Source organism: Protopterus annectens, chromosome 13.part0, assembly GCF_019279795.1.
Source record: "Protopterus annectens isolate FY-2018-M chromosome 13.part0, PAN1.0, whole genome shotgun sequence".
Lineage (NCBI taxonomy): Eukaryota > Metazoa > Chordata > Ceratodontiformes > Protopteridae > Protopterus > Protopterus annectens.
This window is the reverse complement of record NC_056747.1, coordinates 180,411,523-180,435,116: the sequence shown is the minus strand read 5'-3', so window position 1 is coordinate 180,435,116 and position 23,594 is coordinate 180,411,523. Positions and strand designations below refer to the sequence as shown.

Genomic DNA, 23,594 nt, shown 5'->3' with positions numbered 1-23,594 from the left:
TTATTTTGAGGATTAGGGAAGAAGGTAGGCAAATGGATAGATTGGTTGAGAGCCACACTGGACACCACTTTAGGCATAAAGGAAGGGTTAATCCTGAGGGAGACCCTATCAGCATGGAAAATAATGAAGGGCTTCACAGTCTTAAGTGCTTGTAGCTCAGACACCCTTCTAGCTGAAGTGATGGCCAGAAGCAAGGCTGTTTTCCAAGAGAGGAATTTTAACTCTGCTGATGCTGCAGGGTCAAAGGGGGTAGCGTGAGCTTTTCCAGTACAAAGTTAAGGTCCCAAGCAGGGGTGGGTGCTCTCCTTGGCGGCCTTGTTTGCCCCTCTCAGGAATTGTTTGATAAGAGGGTTGGAGAAGAGAGGTGGCTCAGTGTTGTAATGAGCCGAAATGGCAGAGGCATGGATCTTAATGGAGAAGGAAAGGCCTCTGTGGAGTAGATCTGCTAGGTAATCCAGGATTAGAGGCAGGGAGGACAGAGTTGTGTCCTCTCCTTTAGACTGAATCCAGGAGGAGTACCTTTTCCACTTATCAGCATAGGATTTCCTTGTACTGGGTCTTCTGGCTTCAAGGATGACGTCCAGCAACTGCTTGCTTAGGCTGGTTACTGGGGGAGAATTCAAGGAATAAGCCAGGCTGCAAGATTTAGGATTTGCAGTTGCGGTGGCAAGATCTGTCCCCCCTGCTGAGAGAGCAGGGTTGGGTTCTGGTGTAGGTGCCAGGGTGGCACCGGTGACAGGCTTCGCACGAGTGGGTACCAGTGTTGGCGTGGCCAGTCTGGGACAATCAGAATTGTCCTTGGTCTGTTCTGTCTTATCTTGAGCAATACTCTTGAGAGGAGGGGCAGAGGGGGAAAGGCATAAACTGAGAGATTTACTCAGTGGAAGGATAGGGCATCCACTTTCCAGGCCCTGCTGTGAGGTGCCCTGGTGCAGAATCTTCTGAACTGGTGATTGCAGGGGGAGGCAAAGAGATCCACCTCTGGTGTCCCTCATTTCTGAATCAGAAGGTTGAAGGTGTGTGGCTCTAGTTGCCATTCATGTGCGGTTAGGAGATTTCTGCTTAAATTGTCTGCCAGTGAGTTTTGTTTGCCTGGCAGGAATTGAGCTTGCAGATGTACCTGCATCTCCAAGGCCATGTTCCACAGGGCCATGGCTAACCTGCAGAGTGGGTAAGAGTGGGTTCCCCCCGCTTGTTGATGTACCACATGATTGTGGTGTTGTCTGTTTTTATTAGCAGGTGTTCTAATGAGAGTAGGGATCTGAAAGCTGTCAAAGCATGCAGCACAGCTAGCATCTCTTTCTGGTTGATGTGCAGATGCATTTGACTTGGGCTCCAGTGGCCCTGAATACACTTGCCGTCCATGTGTGCCCCCCAGGCATAGTCTGATGCGTCTGTGGTTAGGGTCTGGGCAGAGTGGGGTAGGGTAAAGGGCAGTCCCTTCTTGTGGTTGCATGCTGCTGCCCACCAAAGACACTCTGTCCTTAAACAGGGTATTATGGGAATTACAGTTTCCAGGTCCTGGGAATGTTGGCACCAAAGACTTTTTAAGTACCATTGAAGTTTCCTCATATGCAGCCTGGCATATGGAATTAGTAGGATGCATGAGGCCATGAACCCTAGGGCCTGCAGGATTTTCCTTGCGAATAGCTGGGTTCTGGTGGCCATTTGAGTAAAATGGCCTGTCAAATAGGCTTGTTTTTCCTGGAGTGAGGAATGCCATCTGGGATGCTGTGCCCAAGCTTGCTCCCAGGAATACAATCTTTTGACTGGGGACTAGTTTTGATTTCTTTTCGTTGATGGTGTACCCCAGGGAGGTTAGTAGGTTTTTTACAAATGTCAGATGCTGCAACAGCATTTCCTGACTGTCGGCCTGAATCAGGCAGTCATCCAAGTATGGGTAAATTTGAATATTTCTCTGTCTGCAGTAAGCAATGGCTGGAGGCAGGCATTTTCTGAATACTCTGGGAGCAGTGAATAAGCCAAAGGGAAGTGCAGAGAACTGATAATGCAGAGATCCTGTCCGGAAGTGTAGATATTTTCTATATGACTCCCTTATAGGGATGTGCAGATAGGCTTATTTTAAGTCTAGGGTGACTAACCAGGCATCTTTGGCTAGCATAGGTAGAAGCTGTTGTAGGGTGAGCATTTTAAATTTTGGTATCACCAGGAAGGTGTTGAGAATTGAAAGATCTAAGATTGGGCACCAAGTGCCCTCTTTTCTGTGTACCAGGAAAAGTCTGGAATAGAATCACTGACCTAACTGTTCCGCAGGAACTGGTTGAATTACCCTTAGAGAGAGCAGAGATTGGACATGGGTTTGAGCCTCAGCCCACTGGTTTAGAGGGAGGTCTGGTAACCCTTTTCGGGTTGGGAGTGAGTGGAAGTACAATTAGTACCTCTGGGATACAATGCTGAGGACCCATTGGTCTTTGGTGATGGGAATTCTTTTTTTTGCATGAAGGGCAATTTTTCCTCCTAGGGGCACAAGCAGTTGGGCAGAGGAAGGGGGTGGAGTTGAGAAGTCATTGGGAATTACTTCCGTAAGAGGGTGGTTTGGCACTCCCTGCTTTAGAGGTGGAGGCACTCCATTGCTTAGATCTCTGCATACCCTGAGACTGAAGTCTGGGGGGTTTGTTTCCCCTAGGTCTAGTTTGAGATGGCCTTGAGGGTACCGGAAAGGACCAATGTTTCGAGGAGCAATGCCTACTGAATCTAGGAGGCTGTACTTGTACAAATTTTTTTACCGCCTGCATAGATTTAGCTTTTTCTTCCATCTCTTTAAGAACCTCTTCTGCTTTGGTGCCAAACAGATTGTCCTTGTTCAAAGGAGCATCTAGTAACTTGGATTTGACATGATCTGGCAAGGTCTGTTCCTTCTCAGTACAGAACCAGTGACTGCTGCCCTGTTCATAAATGTTCATAGATAAGATCCTTCTAGGGCGTCAAAGCCACACTGCAATGTATGCTTGCTGACTTGGCTCACAGAATGCATAAGCTCTTGCAATTCTTTATTTTCTGCACAGTCTGTAAAGGTAGCCATTTTTTGCTTAACAATTTCCATAATATGTTGTTGGTACTTCAGCATGTGAAACTAACAATTCAAAGCCCTAATGGCAAGAGTTGCAGAGGTATATACTTTTTTACCCCATCTGTCCAAAGCTCTGGAATCCCTGTCCGAAGGGGTGGGATTCTTAGCTGTAGTTGTCTTGATACCTTTAAGCCCCTGGGGAATGACCTCTGGGTCAGCAGTAGGATTTTTGAAAAGAAATTTGAGAGAGTCAGGTACTCTGTAGTATCTGTCTGGTTTCCTAGGGGCAGGGGGTAAAGTATCAGTAGTAAGACTGGATTCCATAAAGACATAATCAACAACTTCTAGGACTGGTGGTATGGTTAAAGGCCTGTGTTGTGGCAAGTCTAGAAATATTCTGAGTCTCTTTTTGGACTAAGGATGGTCTTGGCATTCACAGTGGAAATGCTCTCAAAGTATGTAAGGTTTCACCAAAAGAGAAATCCTCTGGAGGAGGCAGAGGGAATGGATTCCTCTGCATCAGAATCCTCATAAGCAGATAAGGGCATGTCGTCATAATCAGAAACCTCAGAGTCGTCAGACACGGTCTGTTGAAGTTGCTGGGGACTGGTCCCTTTTTCTCTTAGCAGGGGAAGGCTGACTTCCCCTAATCAGCATAATAAGGTCTTCTGCATTCCAAGCATTTTATTTTGTGGCAAGGGAGCAGGTGCATGCGCTTTGGTCGTCAGTTTTCTACACGTAGCGAGTACTCTTGGCCTTAGAAATTCAGTAGTTTTAGACAGAACTGAAGTAGTCAGTTTGTGTCGAACATCAGTAGTACGAAGAACTTCCTCAGAAGCCGGTGCCTGCTCAGCGGCTCCGGACCCATCCAAGGTAGAGACATCCGGTGGTTCCATAGTCGAAGAAGAGTCTCATGGCATACCAGACTCCAAACAGGTCTCAGTAGAGGCCTGCAAATCCACTGAAGCGGGCATCAGGGGCTGCGAAAGCGCCTCTCTGAGTACCGGTGAACTGGTGACTAGGCTTAACGGAAGCGTCGTCGGCAGCTTTGAACCTGTGCAGTCTGTCTTTGTCTTTATCCTTACGTTTTTTCGGAATATTGGTAGTCGGATGGCTTACCGAAGCCATTTCGGAATATGGAGATTGAGAACGAAAGTATTTAGCAACAATAAGGGCCCGACGATGAATGGTTCGGGCGGTGAACAAGGCACAAAATCGACAGTGAGGTATGTTGTGGTCTGGGCCTAGACAGGTGACGCAGTAAGTATGAAAATCTCGGTGTGGTATTTGCTTTCCACAGGCAAGACAATTAGCTTTGTCTGACATCGGTTAGAGCAAGAAAAAAGGATCCCCAATGGGGCACTTAGCTTTAGAAGACTTCAGAATGATTCAATTAGTAAACAAAAACTCAGGTAGCGGCCGACCAGCATTTACGAACTGCTTCTGCTTCAGGCTCCTCGGCAAGAAAGACTGATGTAATGGCATTGGCTGCCTGTTTGTATACCCCGACGACCTGACGTCAGTCCTGGAGCAACAGCAACCGACGCAGAAATACTAAGTCTCTGGTATTCGGGACGACTGAGTGCTACCTGCAGGCAGATAACCCAAGTGTGGTGATTGCAATAGTGAAACACGAACAACATCCCCTAACTCCCATGCTGGGGACTGTGCCTCTTGTGCACCCCCTAAAATCAAAGGTCTTAAACTCAAATGATCATGAAGACTGCATGAGGCCTAGTACACACAGCTGATGGTTACAATCTCCAAACAAAAAGAAAGGCAGTTAGTGCAACTTTAGACATGTAGAGTAGTGTCTCTCACCCAGCATCATGCTGGTTTGGGGGCTGCTTGAGATCTGAGGGGGCCTAAACTTTGACATCCCTGCTGTAAATAATTTAACTGTCTCTGATGTTGCCAAATATTTGGAATGAATTACAAATGACTGTCAGAAGTCTATCTGAAATGCTGGGCATGATCGATCAGGCATCTACTAACCAGTCTGTGAGCAAACAACCAGGTGCCTTCTGATGACGCTGTTAAAGCATGGGATACAGGTATTCTGTCAGTCTATATTTCTTATTCACAGCTGAACTGATAAAATATGAGCAATGAATGCACTTACAAGTGAAACAAAGAGAAAGGAAACCTCTTAAAATGACTGGAATGTTACAGTATGAAAACAGGATGCACTCTGAAAAATACTAGTTAAATTCTAGCAACCTGCTTGGGGTATAGTATCCATTATTAGTGGTAAGAAGAAAACTGAGGTGGTGTGGGGCTTCTCATTTTTAGACAAAACTGTGAGCAAAGCAAAACTGGTGTGGTTGGATAAAGACAGGTAACTAGCAAAAATGTTTCCAACCAGTTTTTGTGTCCAAACGATATGGTCCTGTAAGAGGGGCACACTGCACAATAGCTCCTGAGGATTGTTCTGAAACAGTGCCACACCCATGGCCAGTTATGTAAACAGCATCACCCTGAAAACATGGCATGCTTTGGACTAGTTCAATAATGAACATCACCTTAAAAAATGCAGCACATTTCAGAGCAGTTCTGTGATGTGCATCATCTTAAACTGTAGCATTCTCCACATCAGTTCTGTGATGAGTGTCCTGGAAATGTAGTTCTAATGAGCATTCTCTTGAAAATGCAAAAGTTTTCCAGTACGATCTGTGATGAGCATCATCCTGAAAGATCCCGTCGCAAAAGTAGATGTCCTACTTCTCACTATTGCAGTATTCCTTTCCTTGGGATATCCTGCCAAGGATTGCCTAAAGTCTGGCCGGTATACCAAAGCCTTTATGCCTTCCTGGCATCTTATGTCAGACATATAACCTAAGTACAAGGTGTAAGGAACATATGTGACGCATGGATGCCTAATCTTCAGAGCTGAAGTGTCCCAGGAGAACCAGAACAACAATAACATGCCGATCCAGGAATGGAAACAAAGGAGATAAAGATGCAAAAGGAAACTCCTCGTCCAGCAGTAGGGCAACAGAAAAATAAAGGGGGCAGGAGGGAGGGACTGAATACTGCAACATTGAGAAGTAGAACATCTACTGTTATGGCAAGATCTTACACAACTGTACTACAGCCTTCATTATCACTGTTCCAGTATTTCTTACTTGTGAGAAGAGTACAAAAGCTACCAGAAAGTATGGTAGGAGGAAGGCAAAGAAGAGTCTTCCACAAACCCATAAAGGATAGCCCTGGCAAATCCTGTCCTTGCCCTGGAAATGATATTCAACTTACAGTACTTGGTTAAAGTATGGACAAAAGACAAAGTAGCAGTTTCCAAGATGGACCTTTGAAAAAAGCACAAGAAGGGGCTACTGCCCTAGTAGAATGAGCACAAACCGAAGAGGAAAACTGCTTCCCATGAAAATAATAACCAAAGGAAATGGCCTTAGAGATCCAGGAGATTGTTTATTTGTACACTACCAAACCTAATTTCCTGGCATGAAAGGAAACAAAGTTGCTCAGATTTTCTGATGCATTTTGTCTTATCCAAGTAATATCTTTGCTGTCTGTGTAAATTCAAGAAGGAAAATGGAGGAAAGGTGGTACAAGGTCAAATCATTAACCACCTTGTGCATAAAAGAAGGACTGGTACGAAGAGACACCCTGTCTTTCTGAAAAAAAAAAAAACAAAAAAGGAGGAATTACCATGAGTGCCTGGAGTTCAGAAACCCAGTTGGCAACAATACAGTCTTCCTAGAAGAATGCTACAGGGAAGAAGAAAAGGCAGGCTCAAAAGGGGACTGAGTAAATTTTTCAAGAGCAAAGTTAAGGTCCCATGAACAAGGAATAAGCTTTCCTGGGGGCCTGATATGAAGGATGTCTTTTAGGAACTGCCTGATGTCAACATTAGAAGCCAAAGTTGGACTCAAAGGCAGGCAGACAGAAATGGCTGACAAATTTGCCTTAACAGAAGAATATGACAAACCAGTACTGACCAGTTCACACAAATAAGAAAGGTTCATAGGAACCCCCACAGAAAAAGGGTCCTGGTCATGCCTGAGACACCAAACAGAAAATCCTTTCCATTCAACCACATAAGATTTTCTAGTAGTGGGCTTTCTGACCTCCTGCAAAACCTGAAGCATACTCTCAGAAAATTGGTGCCTGATAGGAATCAAAACCTTATCACCCAAAGTGTCAGCTGAAGTGTGGACAAGTTAGGGTGAATGCCAGACATCTTGTCTTGTGTGAGAAAATCCATCCTGTGAGGTAACTTGTGAAGAATTACCCTGACCAGGTTAAAGACAAGGAGAAACCAGTGCTGTCTGGGTCAAGAGAGAGTCACCAGCATGATTCTGAGTGTGTCCCACATGACTATGTGCAAGACCCTGGGAGGTACAGGAAAAGGAGGACAGGCACACAAGAACATTCCCTTTCAAGAAAAAGCCAGGGTGCTCACTTTCCAAGCTAATGGAGTCGGACCTCTGGAATAGTACTGGTAAGGTGAAAAAGATCGACTTGACAAGTACCCACTGATGAACAATGTCCAGAAATACTTCTTTGTGAAGGATCTGTTCATGAGGATGTGTCCTGGATTTGCTCAAATAGTCTGACATTAGTGATCTGATGGGATATAAACCACCTGAAGAAACAAGGGATGGAGTGGGGGTTGTAAAATCCCAAGCCTGAAGAGCCAGCCTGGAAAGAAGGCAAAACTTTGTGCCTGCCCCCCCTCCCCCACTCTGGTTGTTGTTGTTGCATCTTTCGGCTTTTCCCGGTTAGGGGTCGCCACAGCGGAACTCCGGTCCGCTAATGATTGACAGTAGATTTTTACATGCCGAATTGCCAGCTCTGATGGACAACCTTCAACGAAGGTATGCCCATTCACGTACATCTCCACACAGAAGACGCTCTAGCTGAGAATCGAACGGGACGTCTTACTGTGAGGCGACAACGCTACCGCAGCACCACCACCGCACTATATCCATATTGTTTGTAAAAACCTGTTTAAGACCTGGAACCAAGAGGGACTGAAAGGTCTGAACAGCTACAATTAGAGCCCTCATCTCTTTGATACTGATGTGATCTGACATTTGCTGATGACACAAATGATCCTGACTTTCAGATTGTTGTAAGAAATTCCCAAACCTTGATTTTCAGATTGTTGTAGGAAATTCCCAAACCTTGATTGGAAGCATCTGTGTACAGCTTGAGTAGGAAGAGGTACCTGAAAAGGCAGACCTTGATTGAGGGACATCTGCTGAATCTACTAGTGGAGTTCAAACTTGAGTTGAGGCAAAAGCAGGACTGGAAACTCCAGAGGGTATTAGTATTGGAGCAACACAGTCTTGAGATACCACTGGAATTTTCTTATGTGGAGTCTGGCAAAAGTAAACATGGGAAGGGTCGTTGCCATGAACCCCAGGGCTTGGAGCAATTCTCTTGTAGGAAGAACTGAAAGAGGAAGAAAAAAATTGAAATAAATGGTCTGAATCCTACAACCCAAGAACACTTAGTCCTGAGAGGGAGTCAACACTGACATTTTGAGATTAACAGTGAATCTCACACTGCACAGGAGTTGCAAAGTGAAGTGTAGATTCTGAAGCTGGAGCTGCTGAAATGGGCTTGAATCAAAAGGTCACCCAAATAAGGGGGTATCTGGATCCCAGAAAGTCTGCAGAAAGCTACCACAGCGGCAAGACATTTGGTAAACACCCCTGATGCTGTAGAAAGACCAAAAGTAAAACAGAGAACTGATAATGAAAGGGAAAAAAACCCCAAATATTTTCTGAAGAGAGAGGGTGAATAGGGATACGGAGGTAAGCATCCTTTAAATCCAGAGGGACTAGAAAAACCTGGGAAGCAAAACAGGAAAAAGGGTCTGAACAGACATTCTGATGGAAGGAACCTTGGGAAAGGTCTTGAGATGGAGGCCCATGCTGGACGAGTCCTATGTCCCCTCGTTCCTGGGAACCAGAAATATTCTGGAATAGAAACCTGTTCCATGTTCAGACAAGGGAACACATTGCATGGTTCCCTGTTCCACCAGCTCTCACAGGACCAGAGGAAAATGAGGAAGCTGGCAAGAAAGAGGTTGAGGGACACCAGAAAATGGAGGAAGGGACTTCCAAACCATAAAATAACTATCTTGGATGACAAGAGAGAATCCAGGCATCTGTGGTTTATCAGTCACCAAACAGTGAAGGAAAAGGTTAGCCTGAAGGACAGAGGAATTGGTTGATGAGAAGGCGAGGCTGTATGTCAGATAAAGGCCAATTTATCAGGAAAAGAAGGTTTTTGGCCTTTAGGACTCTGAGTGGGCTTATGAGAAAACCATAGCAAGCTGTCTAGGCAGTCTATGGACAAAGAAAGATTTCAAAAGATAGCCTCTCTGGAACGTAGGTACAGAAGCAACAAGAATTTGTTTGTGGTCTTGGATAACCTTGCCCTTATTTTGCAGGGTTAACAAAAAATTCTGCAGCAGCACTTCCAAAAAAGGTTCTGATTATCTAAGGGAGAATCTGAAAGTTTGGCTTTAATATCCTCACAAAGCCTGGAGGCAGAACCAGAAATATCTCTTCAAGACAAAGCCCAATGCAGCTGCCCTAAAAGAGGCATCAGCTGCATCATAGCTGCATGTAATGGAACAGTGAGCTACCAGAGAGGCAGAACTCAGCAGAGAGATACAGAAGTCATACTGTCCGAATCAGGCATGCCATTCAAACCCTTCCCTCTAGCTGGGATAGAAGAGCCATGACATACCTAGTCATGTGGGTCTGATAACGAATGGCCCTGAAGGCCAAGGTAGCAGAAGTATACACTTTTTCACCCCATACCTCTCCATAGCATAGCAGTCCTTGTCAGAAAGCAGAAGCTTGGAAGAGGAAATCAGTTTGGATGGCTTATATGTGGACATGGAAACAACAGCAACATCAGATGATGGACTTTTATATAAATATTTATAATCCTCAGGCACCTTATAAAATCTGTCTGGCTTCTTTGGGACAAAAGCTGGGAGTTAGCAGCTGGAGAAGCTTCTGTAAATGTGTCCAACAGGGCAGCTAAGACTAAAGGAACTGCAGAAAGTCTGAGCGAGTCCATTTGCAAAAGTTCATAATACCTCCAAGCTGCTGTAAATGTGCCCAACAGGGCAGCTAAGACTAAAGGAACTGCAGAAAGTCTGAGTGAGTCCATTTGTAAAAGTTCATAATACCTCTTTTGAACCTCAGATACTTGGGAACAATCCAATTTAAAGTGCTTTATCATATGGCCCACTGTATCCCCAAAGGATAATTCCTCAAAAGAAGAATAAGAGGACAAAGAATCCTCTTCAACAGATACCAAAGTAAAAGAAGAGTGTATCTGTGAGGAATATGCTAAGGATTCTTAAACCTGAGTCCAATTCATCATCATCATCAGAAGCAGAATCCCTAGGCCACTCAGATGGGGTGGAAGACCAGGGAGCAGCAGCAGGGACATAAAATTTCTGTGGAGGTTTCAGAGCTATGAGGGCATTAAGCAGCTCTTGAGTAAAGTCCTGCTACTCTTTCTGAGGATCATTAGTAACAGTAGCCATATGTTGTGTTTTCAGTTTCTTTTTTAAGGGAACATTTGCCTTGACAAATCTGGGAGGCTCAGAACCCTGCCTTGATTCAGTGAGGGTTACCAGGCGCCTCTTTTCTGACTAAAATCTGGGGAAACACCCTAGGCCTTTCAGATATAATTAGCCATGGTTTTCCCTCAACATCTGTACCAAACGTATGCAAAGCCTCAGTGGATGTGCGAGAAGGCAGTCCTGTGTCGGCCTCTAACTGGGTCTCTGCAGACAGAACTGATGTCAGCATCGGATGGTCTTCGGGTTCTTCATCCAACTTGAGGGAGGTGTTCGGGGGAGGCTGGACCGCAGCAGATTCAGTATGTGCTGTTTTAGCTTTTTTCTTAAGAGGTGGCTGTAACTTCTGGGTGGGAGGCTTTGGCTATGGTACTCTCGGTCAATAACTTCAGATGTTGGTTTTCCAGATAAATTGAATGGGAAGACAAACAGCTGTGCAGTTTCTTAAGGACAAATCCCTGACAGATATCACACTGAGTATGGTCAATCATAGCACCCAAACAAAAAGGCACTTCTCGGGTCTGTCTTTATGGGGAATATGCCTCCCACTCTCAAATTTCCTCTTCCTGGATGACATGAAAACAAACTACAAAGAAAAATAAAAAGAAAGGAAGGAACCCCAATGGTGCATTTACCTGTAACAGGCTCGACAGAAGAACCAGCTCAGTGAACAATTAACAGCACAAATCCACAAGTTGGGTTTGGATTGGCGGCAAAGAAGTTCTGAGGATTAGATGTCTGTAGATCAGATATATACCTTACACCTTGGCATAGGACATATATTTGATGTACAGTGCTGGGAAGGAGTAAAGGCTTTAGTAAACAGACCAGATATTAGGCTACCCTTGGCAGGATATCCCAATAGTAAGGAATACTGCAAAAGTGATAAGGAAGGATGTCAGGTCTGTTATAACCATCATACTGAATCTGCAGAAAACTCAGTAACAGCATAACCCTGAAATGTGGCATACACAAAACAAAGTTCTGTGACTATCAACATCCTGAAACTATGCCATGTCCTGGACAATTTCTGTAATAAGCACCATCCTAAAAATGCAAAATGCTCTAGAGCAGTTTTGTGATCCAGAACTGTTCCAAGATGGCTTCTATCCTGAAAATAAGCCATGCTCTAGAACAGCTCTCCAATGAGCATTATCCTGAAAGTGTAGCAAGCTGCAGAACAGCACCATTATGAGCATTATCATGAAAATATAGCAAGCTGCACAACAGCACCATTATGAGCATTATCATGAAAATGTAGCATGGTGTAGAACAGCTTTACAAAAGGTATAATCCTAATAATATGGCATGCTGCAGAACAGCTCTGTGAGGATCGTCATCCTGAAAGTGTGACATAATCCATAATAGCTTTGTGATGAGTACCATCTTGAAAGTTTGTCATACAGGAGAACAGCTCAGTAACAAGCAATACTCTTAAATCAAGATGCAGAACAGCACTAAGACAAGCATCAGGATTTCAACATCTTACTGACCATAACTAAATAATCCTATAGAAAGCTTTTTTGCAAACAACCTTGAGTTGAACCTATTGAACAGAGACATCAGAATTCTTTTAATATTACAAGGTATATGTTGCATTCACAACATCGCAGAACATTCTAGAAGACTGAGTCTTGTGACCACTTAAACTTGCCAGTACCAATCCTTGGACTACACTCCCACTCTCAAGGAGGGCTACTGCAGTCAAGCCCAGGGTGAATTGCTGAGTGCCCACCCAATCATCCAAGTCCCATATAAAGGAAGACAGTGTACCACACTACTTAATTTTCAGGGAGAGTCTGTTCCAAAAATTGAACAGGTGCTGCATGATGAACCTTTCTCTCTCTCTCCTTTGTGTTTTACTTCTCTGCTGGATAAGTTTTAGGTCCATGGTTCTGGTATTAGTGAGGCTACCTGATTTGTGTAGATACAGGACCATTGTGTCCCTTAAGGTAAGGAAGGCAAGGCAAAGATCTCTCACAAGTCTGTAAGACATTAATAAAGGGACAGTGCTTCCAATCTTCCTTGGCAGCTTAGGGGTTTGGTTACCAGCAACATAGGATGGCTGGATGTTAATACATCTGTCTTCCTCCTTTACGCACTATACCTAGAATGAAGTGAAACACTACCTCCTACCTTCTAAGTTACTGTTCTACACTATACTCTACCCATGTATCAACCATGACTCCATGTACTACAGTTATAGCTCTGTATAATGTATGAGCAGCGTCAGTGACCCTATCCTGAATGGTAATGTATCCAGAAGGGTGGTTAACAAGAGGTAAGAGAAATAGCAAGATTTTATGCATATCCTTGGAGGAAGAGGATATCATCACAGTCTACCAGTGTCAGGTGACATTTTACAACCTATGTATAAAAAGTACAGAAAGCAAAATATGGCTTCATTAGGTAATAACACTGTAGACAATATAAGAAACTGTAGAAATAAATTGTTAAAATATCTTCTACAAAAGAAATGCTGAAGTGCAATTCAAAATTCAGGAAGGTTTCCAAGGTGACTACCCAAAAATAATGCAAGTAGTAACTGATTGCATCATTGCTGACTAGCTAATGTTTCTGCCTCACAGCTCAAGGGTCTGAGATTTAATCTTAATCTCAGACAACACTCTGTGAGGAGTATAATTTTCTCATATCTTCTAAAACATGCCATTTTGGTAACTTTATTAAACTATCCTTACATATTATATTTACCAACTGATCTTGTGTGTCAGATCATAGCCGAAAACCCCCCACAAAGTACTAATTAATTTACTAGGCACACAAATTAACTGAAACAAATGAAGCAACAAAAGTTGAGAAACTTACCAGGCACACAAACAAACAAATTGAAATAAATGAATTACCAAAGGTTCCGAATGCCACTTGGTTGCAGATGACTATTCAGTTAATACAAACACTAAAAATTACAATGTTTGCATTTGAGCACTGCTTGCATTTTAGAAGTTGTCACCATGACACAGTCAAGAAAAAAACATCCCAAGTGACTAATACATGAGAACAGAGTAGATTACTGCAAGATTTATTTAAATAAAGATCCCCAATTTATAACTCGTTAATATTCTAGATGGACACAAGTCAGACATTATTAATGAAAAGAGATAATACATCACACTGTAATCTATGGCCACACCAAGAGAAAGTAGAAATAGGAATTCCAAAACAAACGACAGTCTGAAATTAATTAGGCACTGTGGAACTTAATCTAAAAAATAGAAGAAGCTGTAAAGAATAATTGGGACACTTCACATTCCAACCAGTAGGTTGTACTCCAATGTCAAGAATTATTTTACGTAAACATTATCAGACAAGTCACAATTTAAGAGCTTGCAACTGTTTATAATTAATTATATTAAGAATACAGTTGTATTTTTATCAAGAATGTAATGAAACCATTATTTACACAGTTATGTACTGTTTAGCTAGTGGCCTGGTTTATCAGACTAGTTACCAGATCTGTTACAGTTTGTATGGGGGGGGGTCAGAGGTTTAAAAACACAGTTAGTGAATATTTGAATGGCACATTTGCCAAAAAAGAAACTAATACATTAATAACACATGTCCTCCTTTCAAGTTTTATAAGTAGTGGAAAAAATGATTTGGAAAGAGTACTACATAAACTTGCTTTCAGTAAGAACTCTAAACTTCAGTAAGATGTCTAAATGGAAACAAATTATGTAAAAGGGCCGATCTGTGTTTAAAGGCAACTTTTTCATTAAAGCCATGTGTAAAGAATCAGTATTGTGCTAAACTAAAATAGCTGGATTACAGAGTTTACAGAAGAAAGCTATAACATAAAAATGTCCTTAATTACTGTGCATAAATTGTTTTAATGATAACTTAATTTTTTGGCCTGGTGTTGGTAATCTTATTTACTTAAATGATAGCATACCTCAAGAAGGACTTGGTGTCAGAAAAAAAGAAGTTATGTTCTCACCGTAACGTTCCATCTGTGTTGTCTAGTTTCATTCTTTCGCAACCTGTTGGTCTCAGATCTGATCCTCTGATCTGACTTGGCCGCTTAGCAACACTTAGGCTGTGAAGCTCAAGCTCCTCGCAGACCCATAATGCATCATTTCCCTTGATTACCTCAGATCGAGTTTGCTGCTAACATACTGCAGACATACAAATATAATTTGTAACTACAAAGGAGACGGAACAAGGTACAAGAGCTCAAACAGGAACAATGGTTCCTAAAAGCATAACCATCAGGTCTTTCACAGCCACTGGAAGGGAACAGAAGGGTGGGAAGGCTAAGGAAGAATAAAAATGGCCAACACAGATGGAACGTTATGGTGAATTCATAATTTTTTTATCTGATGTTGTCATTTTCATTCATTCCTCAACCTGTGGGACAGAGACGCCAGCTACTGTAACCTTAGGTGGCCCTCATGGAAGGATATTCCTCAGCACTGCAGAACCAAAGGCAGCTCTATTTCTGGAAGCAATATCTAGCCTGTAGTGTGACACAAAGGTATGTGAGTTTGTCCATGAAGCTGCTGCACAAATATCAATTGAGACTCTAGATCAAAAAGCTTGAGAAGTCGACATCAATCTGTTAGAATGAGCTGTGACTTGTGTGGGCAAAGATATACCCTTAGATGCATACACTAAAGAGATGCAATCTCTTAACCATTTGGCTAACTTAGTCTTAAAAACTGTTTTTCCTTTTCTGATATTGGGAAAGGATACGAACAATTGATCTGACTTCCTGAATGATTTTTGTCATGTCCAGGTAGAAACGCAGTTGTCTATGAATATAGAATAGATGAAGGGTATTATTCTCCTTTGTTTTGAAAACTTGGAAAGAAAACTGGTAGGTTGAAGGACTGGTTAATGTTGTTCTCCGTAGCATCTTTGGGTAAAAAGGAAGGGTTGGTACGTAAAGTGACTCTGTCTTTATGGAAAATCAAATAAGGAGGTTTGGAAGAAAGGGCTTGTAATTCAGAAACTCTTCTAGCAGAAGTGATGGCCACCAAGAAGCCAGTTTTCCAAGAAAGGAATTTCAAATCAACTTTGGCCGAAGGTTCAAACGGTGGATGGACTAGTGCCTGAAGAACCATAGTCACATCCAAGGAGGAGTGGGAATTTAATAAGAGGGCAAAGCAAAAAGGTATCTTTAAGAAAAGTTTTGCACAACTTTAAAGAAACCAGCGATGAAAACTTTTCGCCAATGTGATAATTTGAAATGGCCACCAGTTACACTTTTACAGTGGAGTAAGTTGCCCCACTCAAAGATATCATCAAGGAAGTCTAAAAACGCAGAATTTGGAGCAGTAGGTTAAATAGGTTAATAGATTAGTACTAGGCTAACTGCCCTTGTGGGCCATTTTAAGCCTAGCCAATTATCCCATGTGAGAATAAAACCCTGCACCTTGTATCTGTAAGGTAAACACCTTAACCATTATACCAAACTCCCCACCAATAAAGGGATCCAACTGCTTCTGTTGAGCCCATATAGAGAATCTCTTCCAATTGCTCTGATAGCTTGTGGGATGAAATCAAAGTCTTTTGGACGGTAGAAAAAAGCCTGGAACATCTAGCCATCACTGGAAGAGGAAAAGGTAATAGGAAAAAAAATGACTTAACTGCAAAACTCCCACTTGAAACTCTCACCGGAGCTCGAGCGATTGGGTCACAATGCATCTTGTAGACTGGCAAACGAGATCTGAGGTAATCAAGGGAAATGAGGCATTATGGGAAGGAGAGGAAATCAAGCTTTGAGCCTAAGCTTTGTTAAGCGGCCAAGTCAGATCTGGGGATCAGATCTGAGACTCCCAGGTTGAGGAAGAAATGAAAATAATATCAGCTCTAGCATTATAATTTGCGTTTATATTAAATGCATATTCATCTGCAGTTCTGTAACAAGTCTACATCGTTGGTGCTCCGTGTTTTATTAATATATCATCATTTTTATTTGATTGTGTTTCTGGACAATTCTGTCTGCACCTCACTGGGTTTGGATAAACTAAAATAACTCCATCAATCTGACAAAACTTACTTGTCAGGTTTAAGATCTCGATGCACAATCCCATAATTGTGAAGGTACTCAAGTGCTAGGACAGTTTCAGCAAAATACAATCGAGCCATGTCCACTGGCAGGGGGCCCATGTTCTTCAGCAGTGTGGCACAATCTCCTCCTGTCAAAGCAAGATAACGGAGCATTATCGGGATATCCAAGTAGCATTACACCACACATGCGTTTCCTGTACATCTTATTCTAACACCACTACTAGTCGTGAATACTACAGCACACAAAGCAGAAGAAAGCCAAAAGTAATTTCAATGGCCAATGTGTTTTTTTTCTAACAATTTTACTTAATTAGTTACAAATCTAAATCAGTCTTGTTCACCAACTTACATGATTCACTGTAGTACCCAGATATTGCCGTCGGATAACCAAAAAAAGCACTTAGCTGAGGTACAGTGCTTTCTCTCTTAAAATGCGACTTCCATCTCTTGATGCCAAATCCAGTTTAATAACTGAGCAGTCCAATGCTGCACTGCTCTTATCATGACATATACATTCAGCTTTTGAGTTTTTTCTGTTAACAGAAATATACACCTAGCAGCTTCACCTTGTAAATATGCATGTAAATACATTAAATATACACAAACCATCCAACAATCACCCCATCACATTTGCTTGAAACACACATTTCTGTGAACAAACTATCTCTGGAACACAACAGTGGGACTGTAAGTATGTCCAGCAAAACTTTTAGTTATGTACTCACCATAACTTCAGATGTTTGGGATCCATCTCGCCTACATTCTGAATGATGGGTTCGGAGCCGATCCCTCGGCTCCGACTCGGCACGCTTATGCCAAAGAGCGAAGTCTCTTATTGGCTGAGCTTACTATATCCCAGGATGCACCACTACCAGTCCCCCAGATCTAGTTTGTCCTGGGTGGCTCACTGGAAAACACTCCTGAGTACCGTGGAACCAAATGAAGCTCGTCCTCTAGATGCCACATCCAATTTGTAGTGGGAAATGAAAGTGTGCGGGTTGGACCAAGTAGCCGCAGCACAAATTTCCGATATAGCGAGCTTGGAATGAAAGGCTATAGAAGTAGCCATAGCTCTGGTAGAATGAGCTTTGATAGATGATGTAAGTTGTTTATTCGAAGAAGAATAGGCCTGAGTTATGCAATCTCTGATCCATTTTGAGATTGTAGCTTTTGTAATGGTTTGGCCCAATTTATTATCTGAGAAGGACACAAACAACTGGTCTGACTTACGGTTGCTGAGTCCTGTCTAAATAGAAGCGTAATTGCCTGTGAACATCCAATTTATGGAGAGTGTATTCTGCTTCATTAGAGAATTTTGGAAAGAAAACTGGTAGCTCTAGAGATTGTTGAAGACAGAAACTAGAACAGACTTTTGGGACAAAGGATGGATTAGGCCTAAGTGATACTCTATCCTTGTGGAAAATCAAGTACGGTGGTTTAATAGACAGGGCTTGAAGCTCTGAGACTCTTCTTGCAGAGGTAATAGCCACTAAGAATGCCGTTTTCCAAGACAGATATTTTAATTCGCATGTAGCAGCCGGTTCAAAAGGGGAAGATGTTAATGCGCGAAGCACCAAATCAAGATCCCACGGAGGTGCAGGATGAAAAACTGGTGGTCTTAACAGACTGGCACCTTTAATGAACGTTTTGCATAGTCTGCTGCTCATCAAAGGAGGATCCGTGGATTCATGGAATTTAGAGATAGCAGCTAGTTGGACTTTAATAGTTGAGACAGAAGATCCCTGATTAAACAGGGATGTCAAGAATTTCAAAACCTCTGGGACAGGAGCAGTGATAGGGTCTAAGCCCTTGAGTTGAGCCCAGATAGCAAACCTCTTCCACTTACTGAGGTACAATTTGTTAGTGGTGGGTTTGTGGGCCGAAGATAAAATGTGAACAACTTCTGGGTCTAGTGTGTGCCTTCTAACTAAGGTTGGAAGTGGAGGAGCCAAGCTGTCAATTTTAGAGATTGAAGGGACTGATGCCAATGTCCCGACTGATGGATTAGCAAATCCGGGATCAGGTCTAAGGTCCACGGATCGTCCACTGCATGCTTTTTCAGGTAAGGAAACCATATCTGACGAGGCCAGTATGGGGCAATCAGAATCATTGAAGACCCCAGTTGAGAAGCTTTTGAATAACTTTTGGAAGGAGTGGAATTGGAGGAAAGGCATAAAGTAGCCCTGTTGGCCAAGGTTGTGCTAGAGCATCCATGGCTGGTACTTCCTGATGTGGAATCAAGGAGAAGAACCTCTGGCAGTTGGTGTTTTGTGGAGTTGCAAATAGGTCGCAGCACGGCGTCCCCCATCTCTTGAAAACCTGGGCTGCTACTGTGCGGTTTAGAGACCATTCGTGAGGAGAGAGAATTGTCCTGCTTAATTTGTCCGCCAATACATTTGACTTTCCGGGATGTGGGTCGCTACCAAGAAGCGGTTGGTAGCTACAGCCCATTCCCACACTCTCATGGCCTCTCTGCAAAGGGGGTACGATCTGGTCCCTCCTTGTTTGTTCAGATACCAAACCACCGACATGTTGTCTGTGTGGATGGCGATGATGCCCTGAGGAAGAAACTTGTGTAAGGCCTGTAGGGATAGAAGTACAGCCCTCATCTCCAACACGTTGATGTGGAGAAGAGCTTCGTCCGGAAGCCAGGAGCCCTGAACTAGCCTGCCCAGACAATGCCCCCCCCCACCCTATCTGGGAGGCATCTGTCGTCAGGGTAACCACTGGAGGGGAGAACAAAGGGTTTTCCTGATCCAAGTTGGATGTCTGAAGCCACCAGCGAAGGTCCCTTTTGCATATTTCCGTAATCATGATGTGATGATTGAGGGAAGATCCTGAAAGGACCATTGAGTTGACAAGAGCCACTGAAGAATCCTCATGTGTAATCTTGCTAGAGGAACTAAAAGAACCGTGGCAGACATTGAGCCTAAAACCTGTAGGACCATCCTGGCTGGGGCTTTGGATCTCGAGATTAGAGCTTGAACTTGGCCCTGTAAAGTTCGGATCCTTTCGGCAGGAAGAAAGACGCCATCAATCTTGAGTCTATCTCTGCTCCTATAAACTTTATGCTGAGAGGGCAGCAAGACAGACTTTGACCAATTGAATGTAATCCCTAGGGAAACACCCAGGAGATGGTGGCTTTGAGGTTGTCCATTAGTAGATGCCTGGTGGTGGCAGTCAGGAGCCAGTCGTCGAGATAGGGAAACACTTGGAATCCAAGACTTCTCAGGTGAGCCGTCACTACTGCCAAACACTTGGTGAACACCCTGGGGCTGTGGTGAGACCAAAGGGCAGAGCACAAAATTGGTAATGACTGACTCCCAGGCTGAAGCGCAGATACCTTCTGGACGCCTGATGTATCGGTATGTGATAATAGGCGTCCTTGAGGTCTATGGAGCACATCCAAACATCCTTCTCCAACAACGGAAGAATGGATTGTAACGTGACCATTCGAATTTGGATTTCGTGACGGATTGGTTCAGTCTGCTGAGATCCAATATTGGTCTCAGGTCCCCTGTCTTTTGGCACTAAAAGAACCTGGAGTAATTTCCTGATCCGATCTGGTCTGTGGGGACCGGTTGGATGACTCCTTTTCTAGCAGCTTTAAAGCTTCTGCGGCTGCTATTTCCCTTTGACTGGGTGGTGGGTCCGGGATTCTCTTGGACGGTGGGGTGAGTATTTGAATGGGATGGTGTAACCTCCGGCAATGATCCGAAGCACCCATCTGTCCTGAGTGATTGACTCCCAGGCATTTAGGTGCTTGGCAAACGACACCCGACTGGCTCCGAGCAGCACAGCCGGGCAATCCCTCATGACGTGTGGGAGGCTGAAGAGCCATGAAAGGACTCGCGGTCTCCAGAATTGCGGGCCCTCTGCCGCCTCTGGGACGGCGTCTGCCTGAAAACTTTCCCCGCCCTGTGCCTCTGGACGGGAATCTTCCTGCTGTTGGGAGAAAAACTTGCGAGATTTTCGAACCACATTTTCCCTCCTTTAGCCTTGGGGTAAGGCCGAAGGGAGTGGAATAACGGGCACCCACGGCAGATAACGTTTTCCCTCTTGCTCACAGCGGGTAAGGGTGTCTTTCACCTTGGGTCCAAACAATGAGGACCCATCAAAGGGAGCGTCGGCGAAGGAAGACTTGAAGGCCTCCGCAAACTGACACAAGCGGAGCCAGGCTTGTCTACGTAGAGCCACGCCTGTGCCTGCCGCTCTACCCCCTTCGCCGCATAGGAAATTAGCCTCAAGGACGAGTTAGAAATTGACGTAAGGATAGCCAACAGAGAGCTAAGGGACTGGGCTAGCGGCACAGGTAGCAGACCCGAGAGGGAATCTGACAACTCCTTGACCAGATCCCTCTGAAGCCTGGTAAAATGTGCCAAATAATTCAGAGACCTTAAGGTAAAGGCCGCTGAAGTCAGGGTGCGCTTCCCGTACCTATCCATACTCCTAGACTCCTTATTAGGAGGATGGATGGACGTTGAAGCCTCTGCCACGTCCTGTTGTGTAGCAGATGCCACCACCATGGCATCTACAGCCACGCCTTTAGTAAGGAACTCCTTCTCGGGGGGGGCAGATAAAAATTTATTTGGACGAGAAGGGACTGGTTCCACGGTATCTGGATGTTCCCACGCCCTTCGACAAACTAAATCCAGAAGCTCGAAGGGCGGAGACACCCAGGAGGCGGAGGGCTGAGCCCCAAAGGCCTTGAGGAGCACTGATTCGTCAGCAGAGGGGGGTTTGGATATCCAGCCGCCTCGTTGTTTAAGGATCTCTAAGATGTCTGCAAATGAGACATCATCGGAGGACGACTTCGCATCATCCATATCAGTGTCCGATGTAATAGACTCGGGAGTCCACGTGCTTCCTCTTGCACGATCTCTTCCTTGGGGGTTCCTCTGAAGACAACTCCGAAGAACCCTCAGGAGGAGGGAACCCCACTGGGGTAACCTCAGGCCTCGGGGCTCCGCTGGCTACAGACAGGGGAACTGCCAAAGACCCAGTCTCCACGCCCAGGGAAGGTGCTGGTAAAACCGGAGAGATGGCGAAGAGGACTTGGCCAAGGCACTCCTCATGGCCCTGAAAGCCGGACCCCAGAATCCTGGGAGTGTCCGGACTCGAGCCGTGATAGCCGACGGAAGTCCCGCAGCCGGCACCGAGGGGAGGCTCGGAACCGAAAGCATAGGTCCCGAAACATCACCCCCGGGTCCAGCCGAAGAAGTCCGCGTACTAAACTCGGACCCGAAGGCCCGGGTTGGAGTAAGGGTCGGAGCCGACCCTGAGATCTCCACCGGCTCCAACAGCACCTGCTCCGACGGAGCCAAGCGGTCGGAGGAGGAATGGCAACGGGATGGGCCAAGGTCATCGGCTCCGAAACCAGCTGGGTCGGAACCGAAACAAATTTTTGGAAGACTGGGGACTGGAACAGTCTTTGGAGCACCCTGTCTATATCAGAATCCGACATCCTCGAAGACCGAGAGGAAACAGAACAGGTTAGAAGGCCTCTCCATCGGCCCCAAAGGGCTAGGGGACCGGCTCCGAGGCGACTCGATGAGTATCGGCGCCGAGGGAATACTCACAGCAGATTCCATCGGTGCCGAGGTAGACTTCGGCGCCGAGGAGGAAGTGTCTGAGCGGGCGACCCTTGTCGGCTCCGAGAGCAGTGGAGCCGACGAAGGTGACCCGCCTCTCGATGCCCCAGCCATCGGCTCCGAAGCCAGAGGAGTCGATACTGGTGGCATCGAGGCAGACCGTTCCAACCTCGGCTCCGAAGTCTTTGGAGCCGAAGGAGAGGCCTGCCTAGGTCTCTTGGCAGTCGGATCCGACGGACTGGTCGGAACCGAAGCCCTTTTCTTTTTGGCCGGAGCCGGAGAGGATGCTAAGGCTTCTTCAAAAGAGGGTTTAATTAACCCCTTAAGAATCAATTTATTTTTCCTCTCCTGGAGGACCCTTGAGGAAAAAGCGTGACATACGCTGCATGACTCCTGCAAGTGCTTTGCCCCTAGACAATATACACAGAGCAAATGATCATCAGTAATAGACATCTTAAAACCACATTTCGAACATTTTTTAAAGCCCGAAGGCCTAGGGGTTTGAGACATGATGTTAAACAACTTTTTGACAGGAAATTAAACAACTATAGATTCGCTTGTGATAAATCTAAGCTTACAGTTATAGTTTAACACAAACACTAGCTGTAAATGACAGGGAACTCTAAACTACTAAAGACTTGAGACCCTGAAAAGTTTTCAAAGGTTGACCGGGAAGGCCCTGGATGTAAGGGGGGCCGAAAACAAACTCAACCCAATCACACACAACAATTTTCACAATCCAAACGTACACAAAGAAGCGATAGCCGTTAAAACAGCTTTTGTGACCAAAAAACAGCAAAAACTGACAGAAAAGTAGTTAATAAAAGCTACTCAGCCCAGCCAGCTCGAGACCACGTCTTCGCAGGGAAGCGGCAAACGAGATCTGGGGGACTGGTAGTGGTGCATCCTGGGATATAGTAAGCTCAGCCAATAAGAGACTTCGCTCTTTGGCATAAGCGTGCCGAGTCGGAGCCGAGGGATCGGCTCCGAACCCATCATTCAGAATGTAGGCGAGATAGGATCACATAACATCTCCATATATAAAACCTGATAAAATTAGGAATCCACAGATAAATCTTGTTGAAAGTCTCCAACCATGAGTAACTAATACAAAATAATGTAGTCAGGCAAACTTTGGTGTACGATTAAGTAACAGGTTATATGTGAAGGAGGAACAGTCTTCCACATGCAGTTTGGTGTATGGGGGGTTGTTCCTGACATACAGTCAAATATAAAGACTATTCTACATTTTTTAAGGCTTGAATACTACATTTTTAGGATGCTACTCATGCAAATGTGAGTCTGCTGGGTACACTGCCTATACATTCATACATACATATAAAACATATATATATATATATATATATAT

The 23,594-nt window shown here is 44.4% G+C and overlaps 1 protein-coding gene across 2 annotated transcripts in view; it reads right to left on the bottom strand.

Annotated features, from left to right (window-relative positions):
* MAST3 (microtubule associated serine/threonine kinase 3) overlaps positions 1-23,594 on the bottom strand; it is a 1,680,970-nt gene that overhangs the window by 767,066 nt on the left and 890,310 nt on the right. For both annotated transcript variants that reach the window (XM_044090757.1, XM_044090758.1), the window contains one exon: positions 16,624-16,762. In XM_044090757.1, the coding sequence (XP_043946692.1) occupies positions 16,624-16,762 (139 nt within the window). The remainder of the gene's footprint in view (positions 1-16,623; positions 16,763-23,594) is intronic.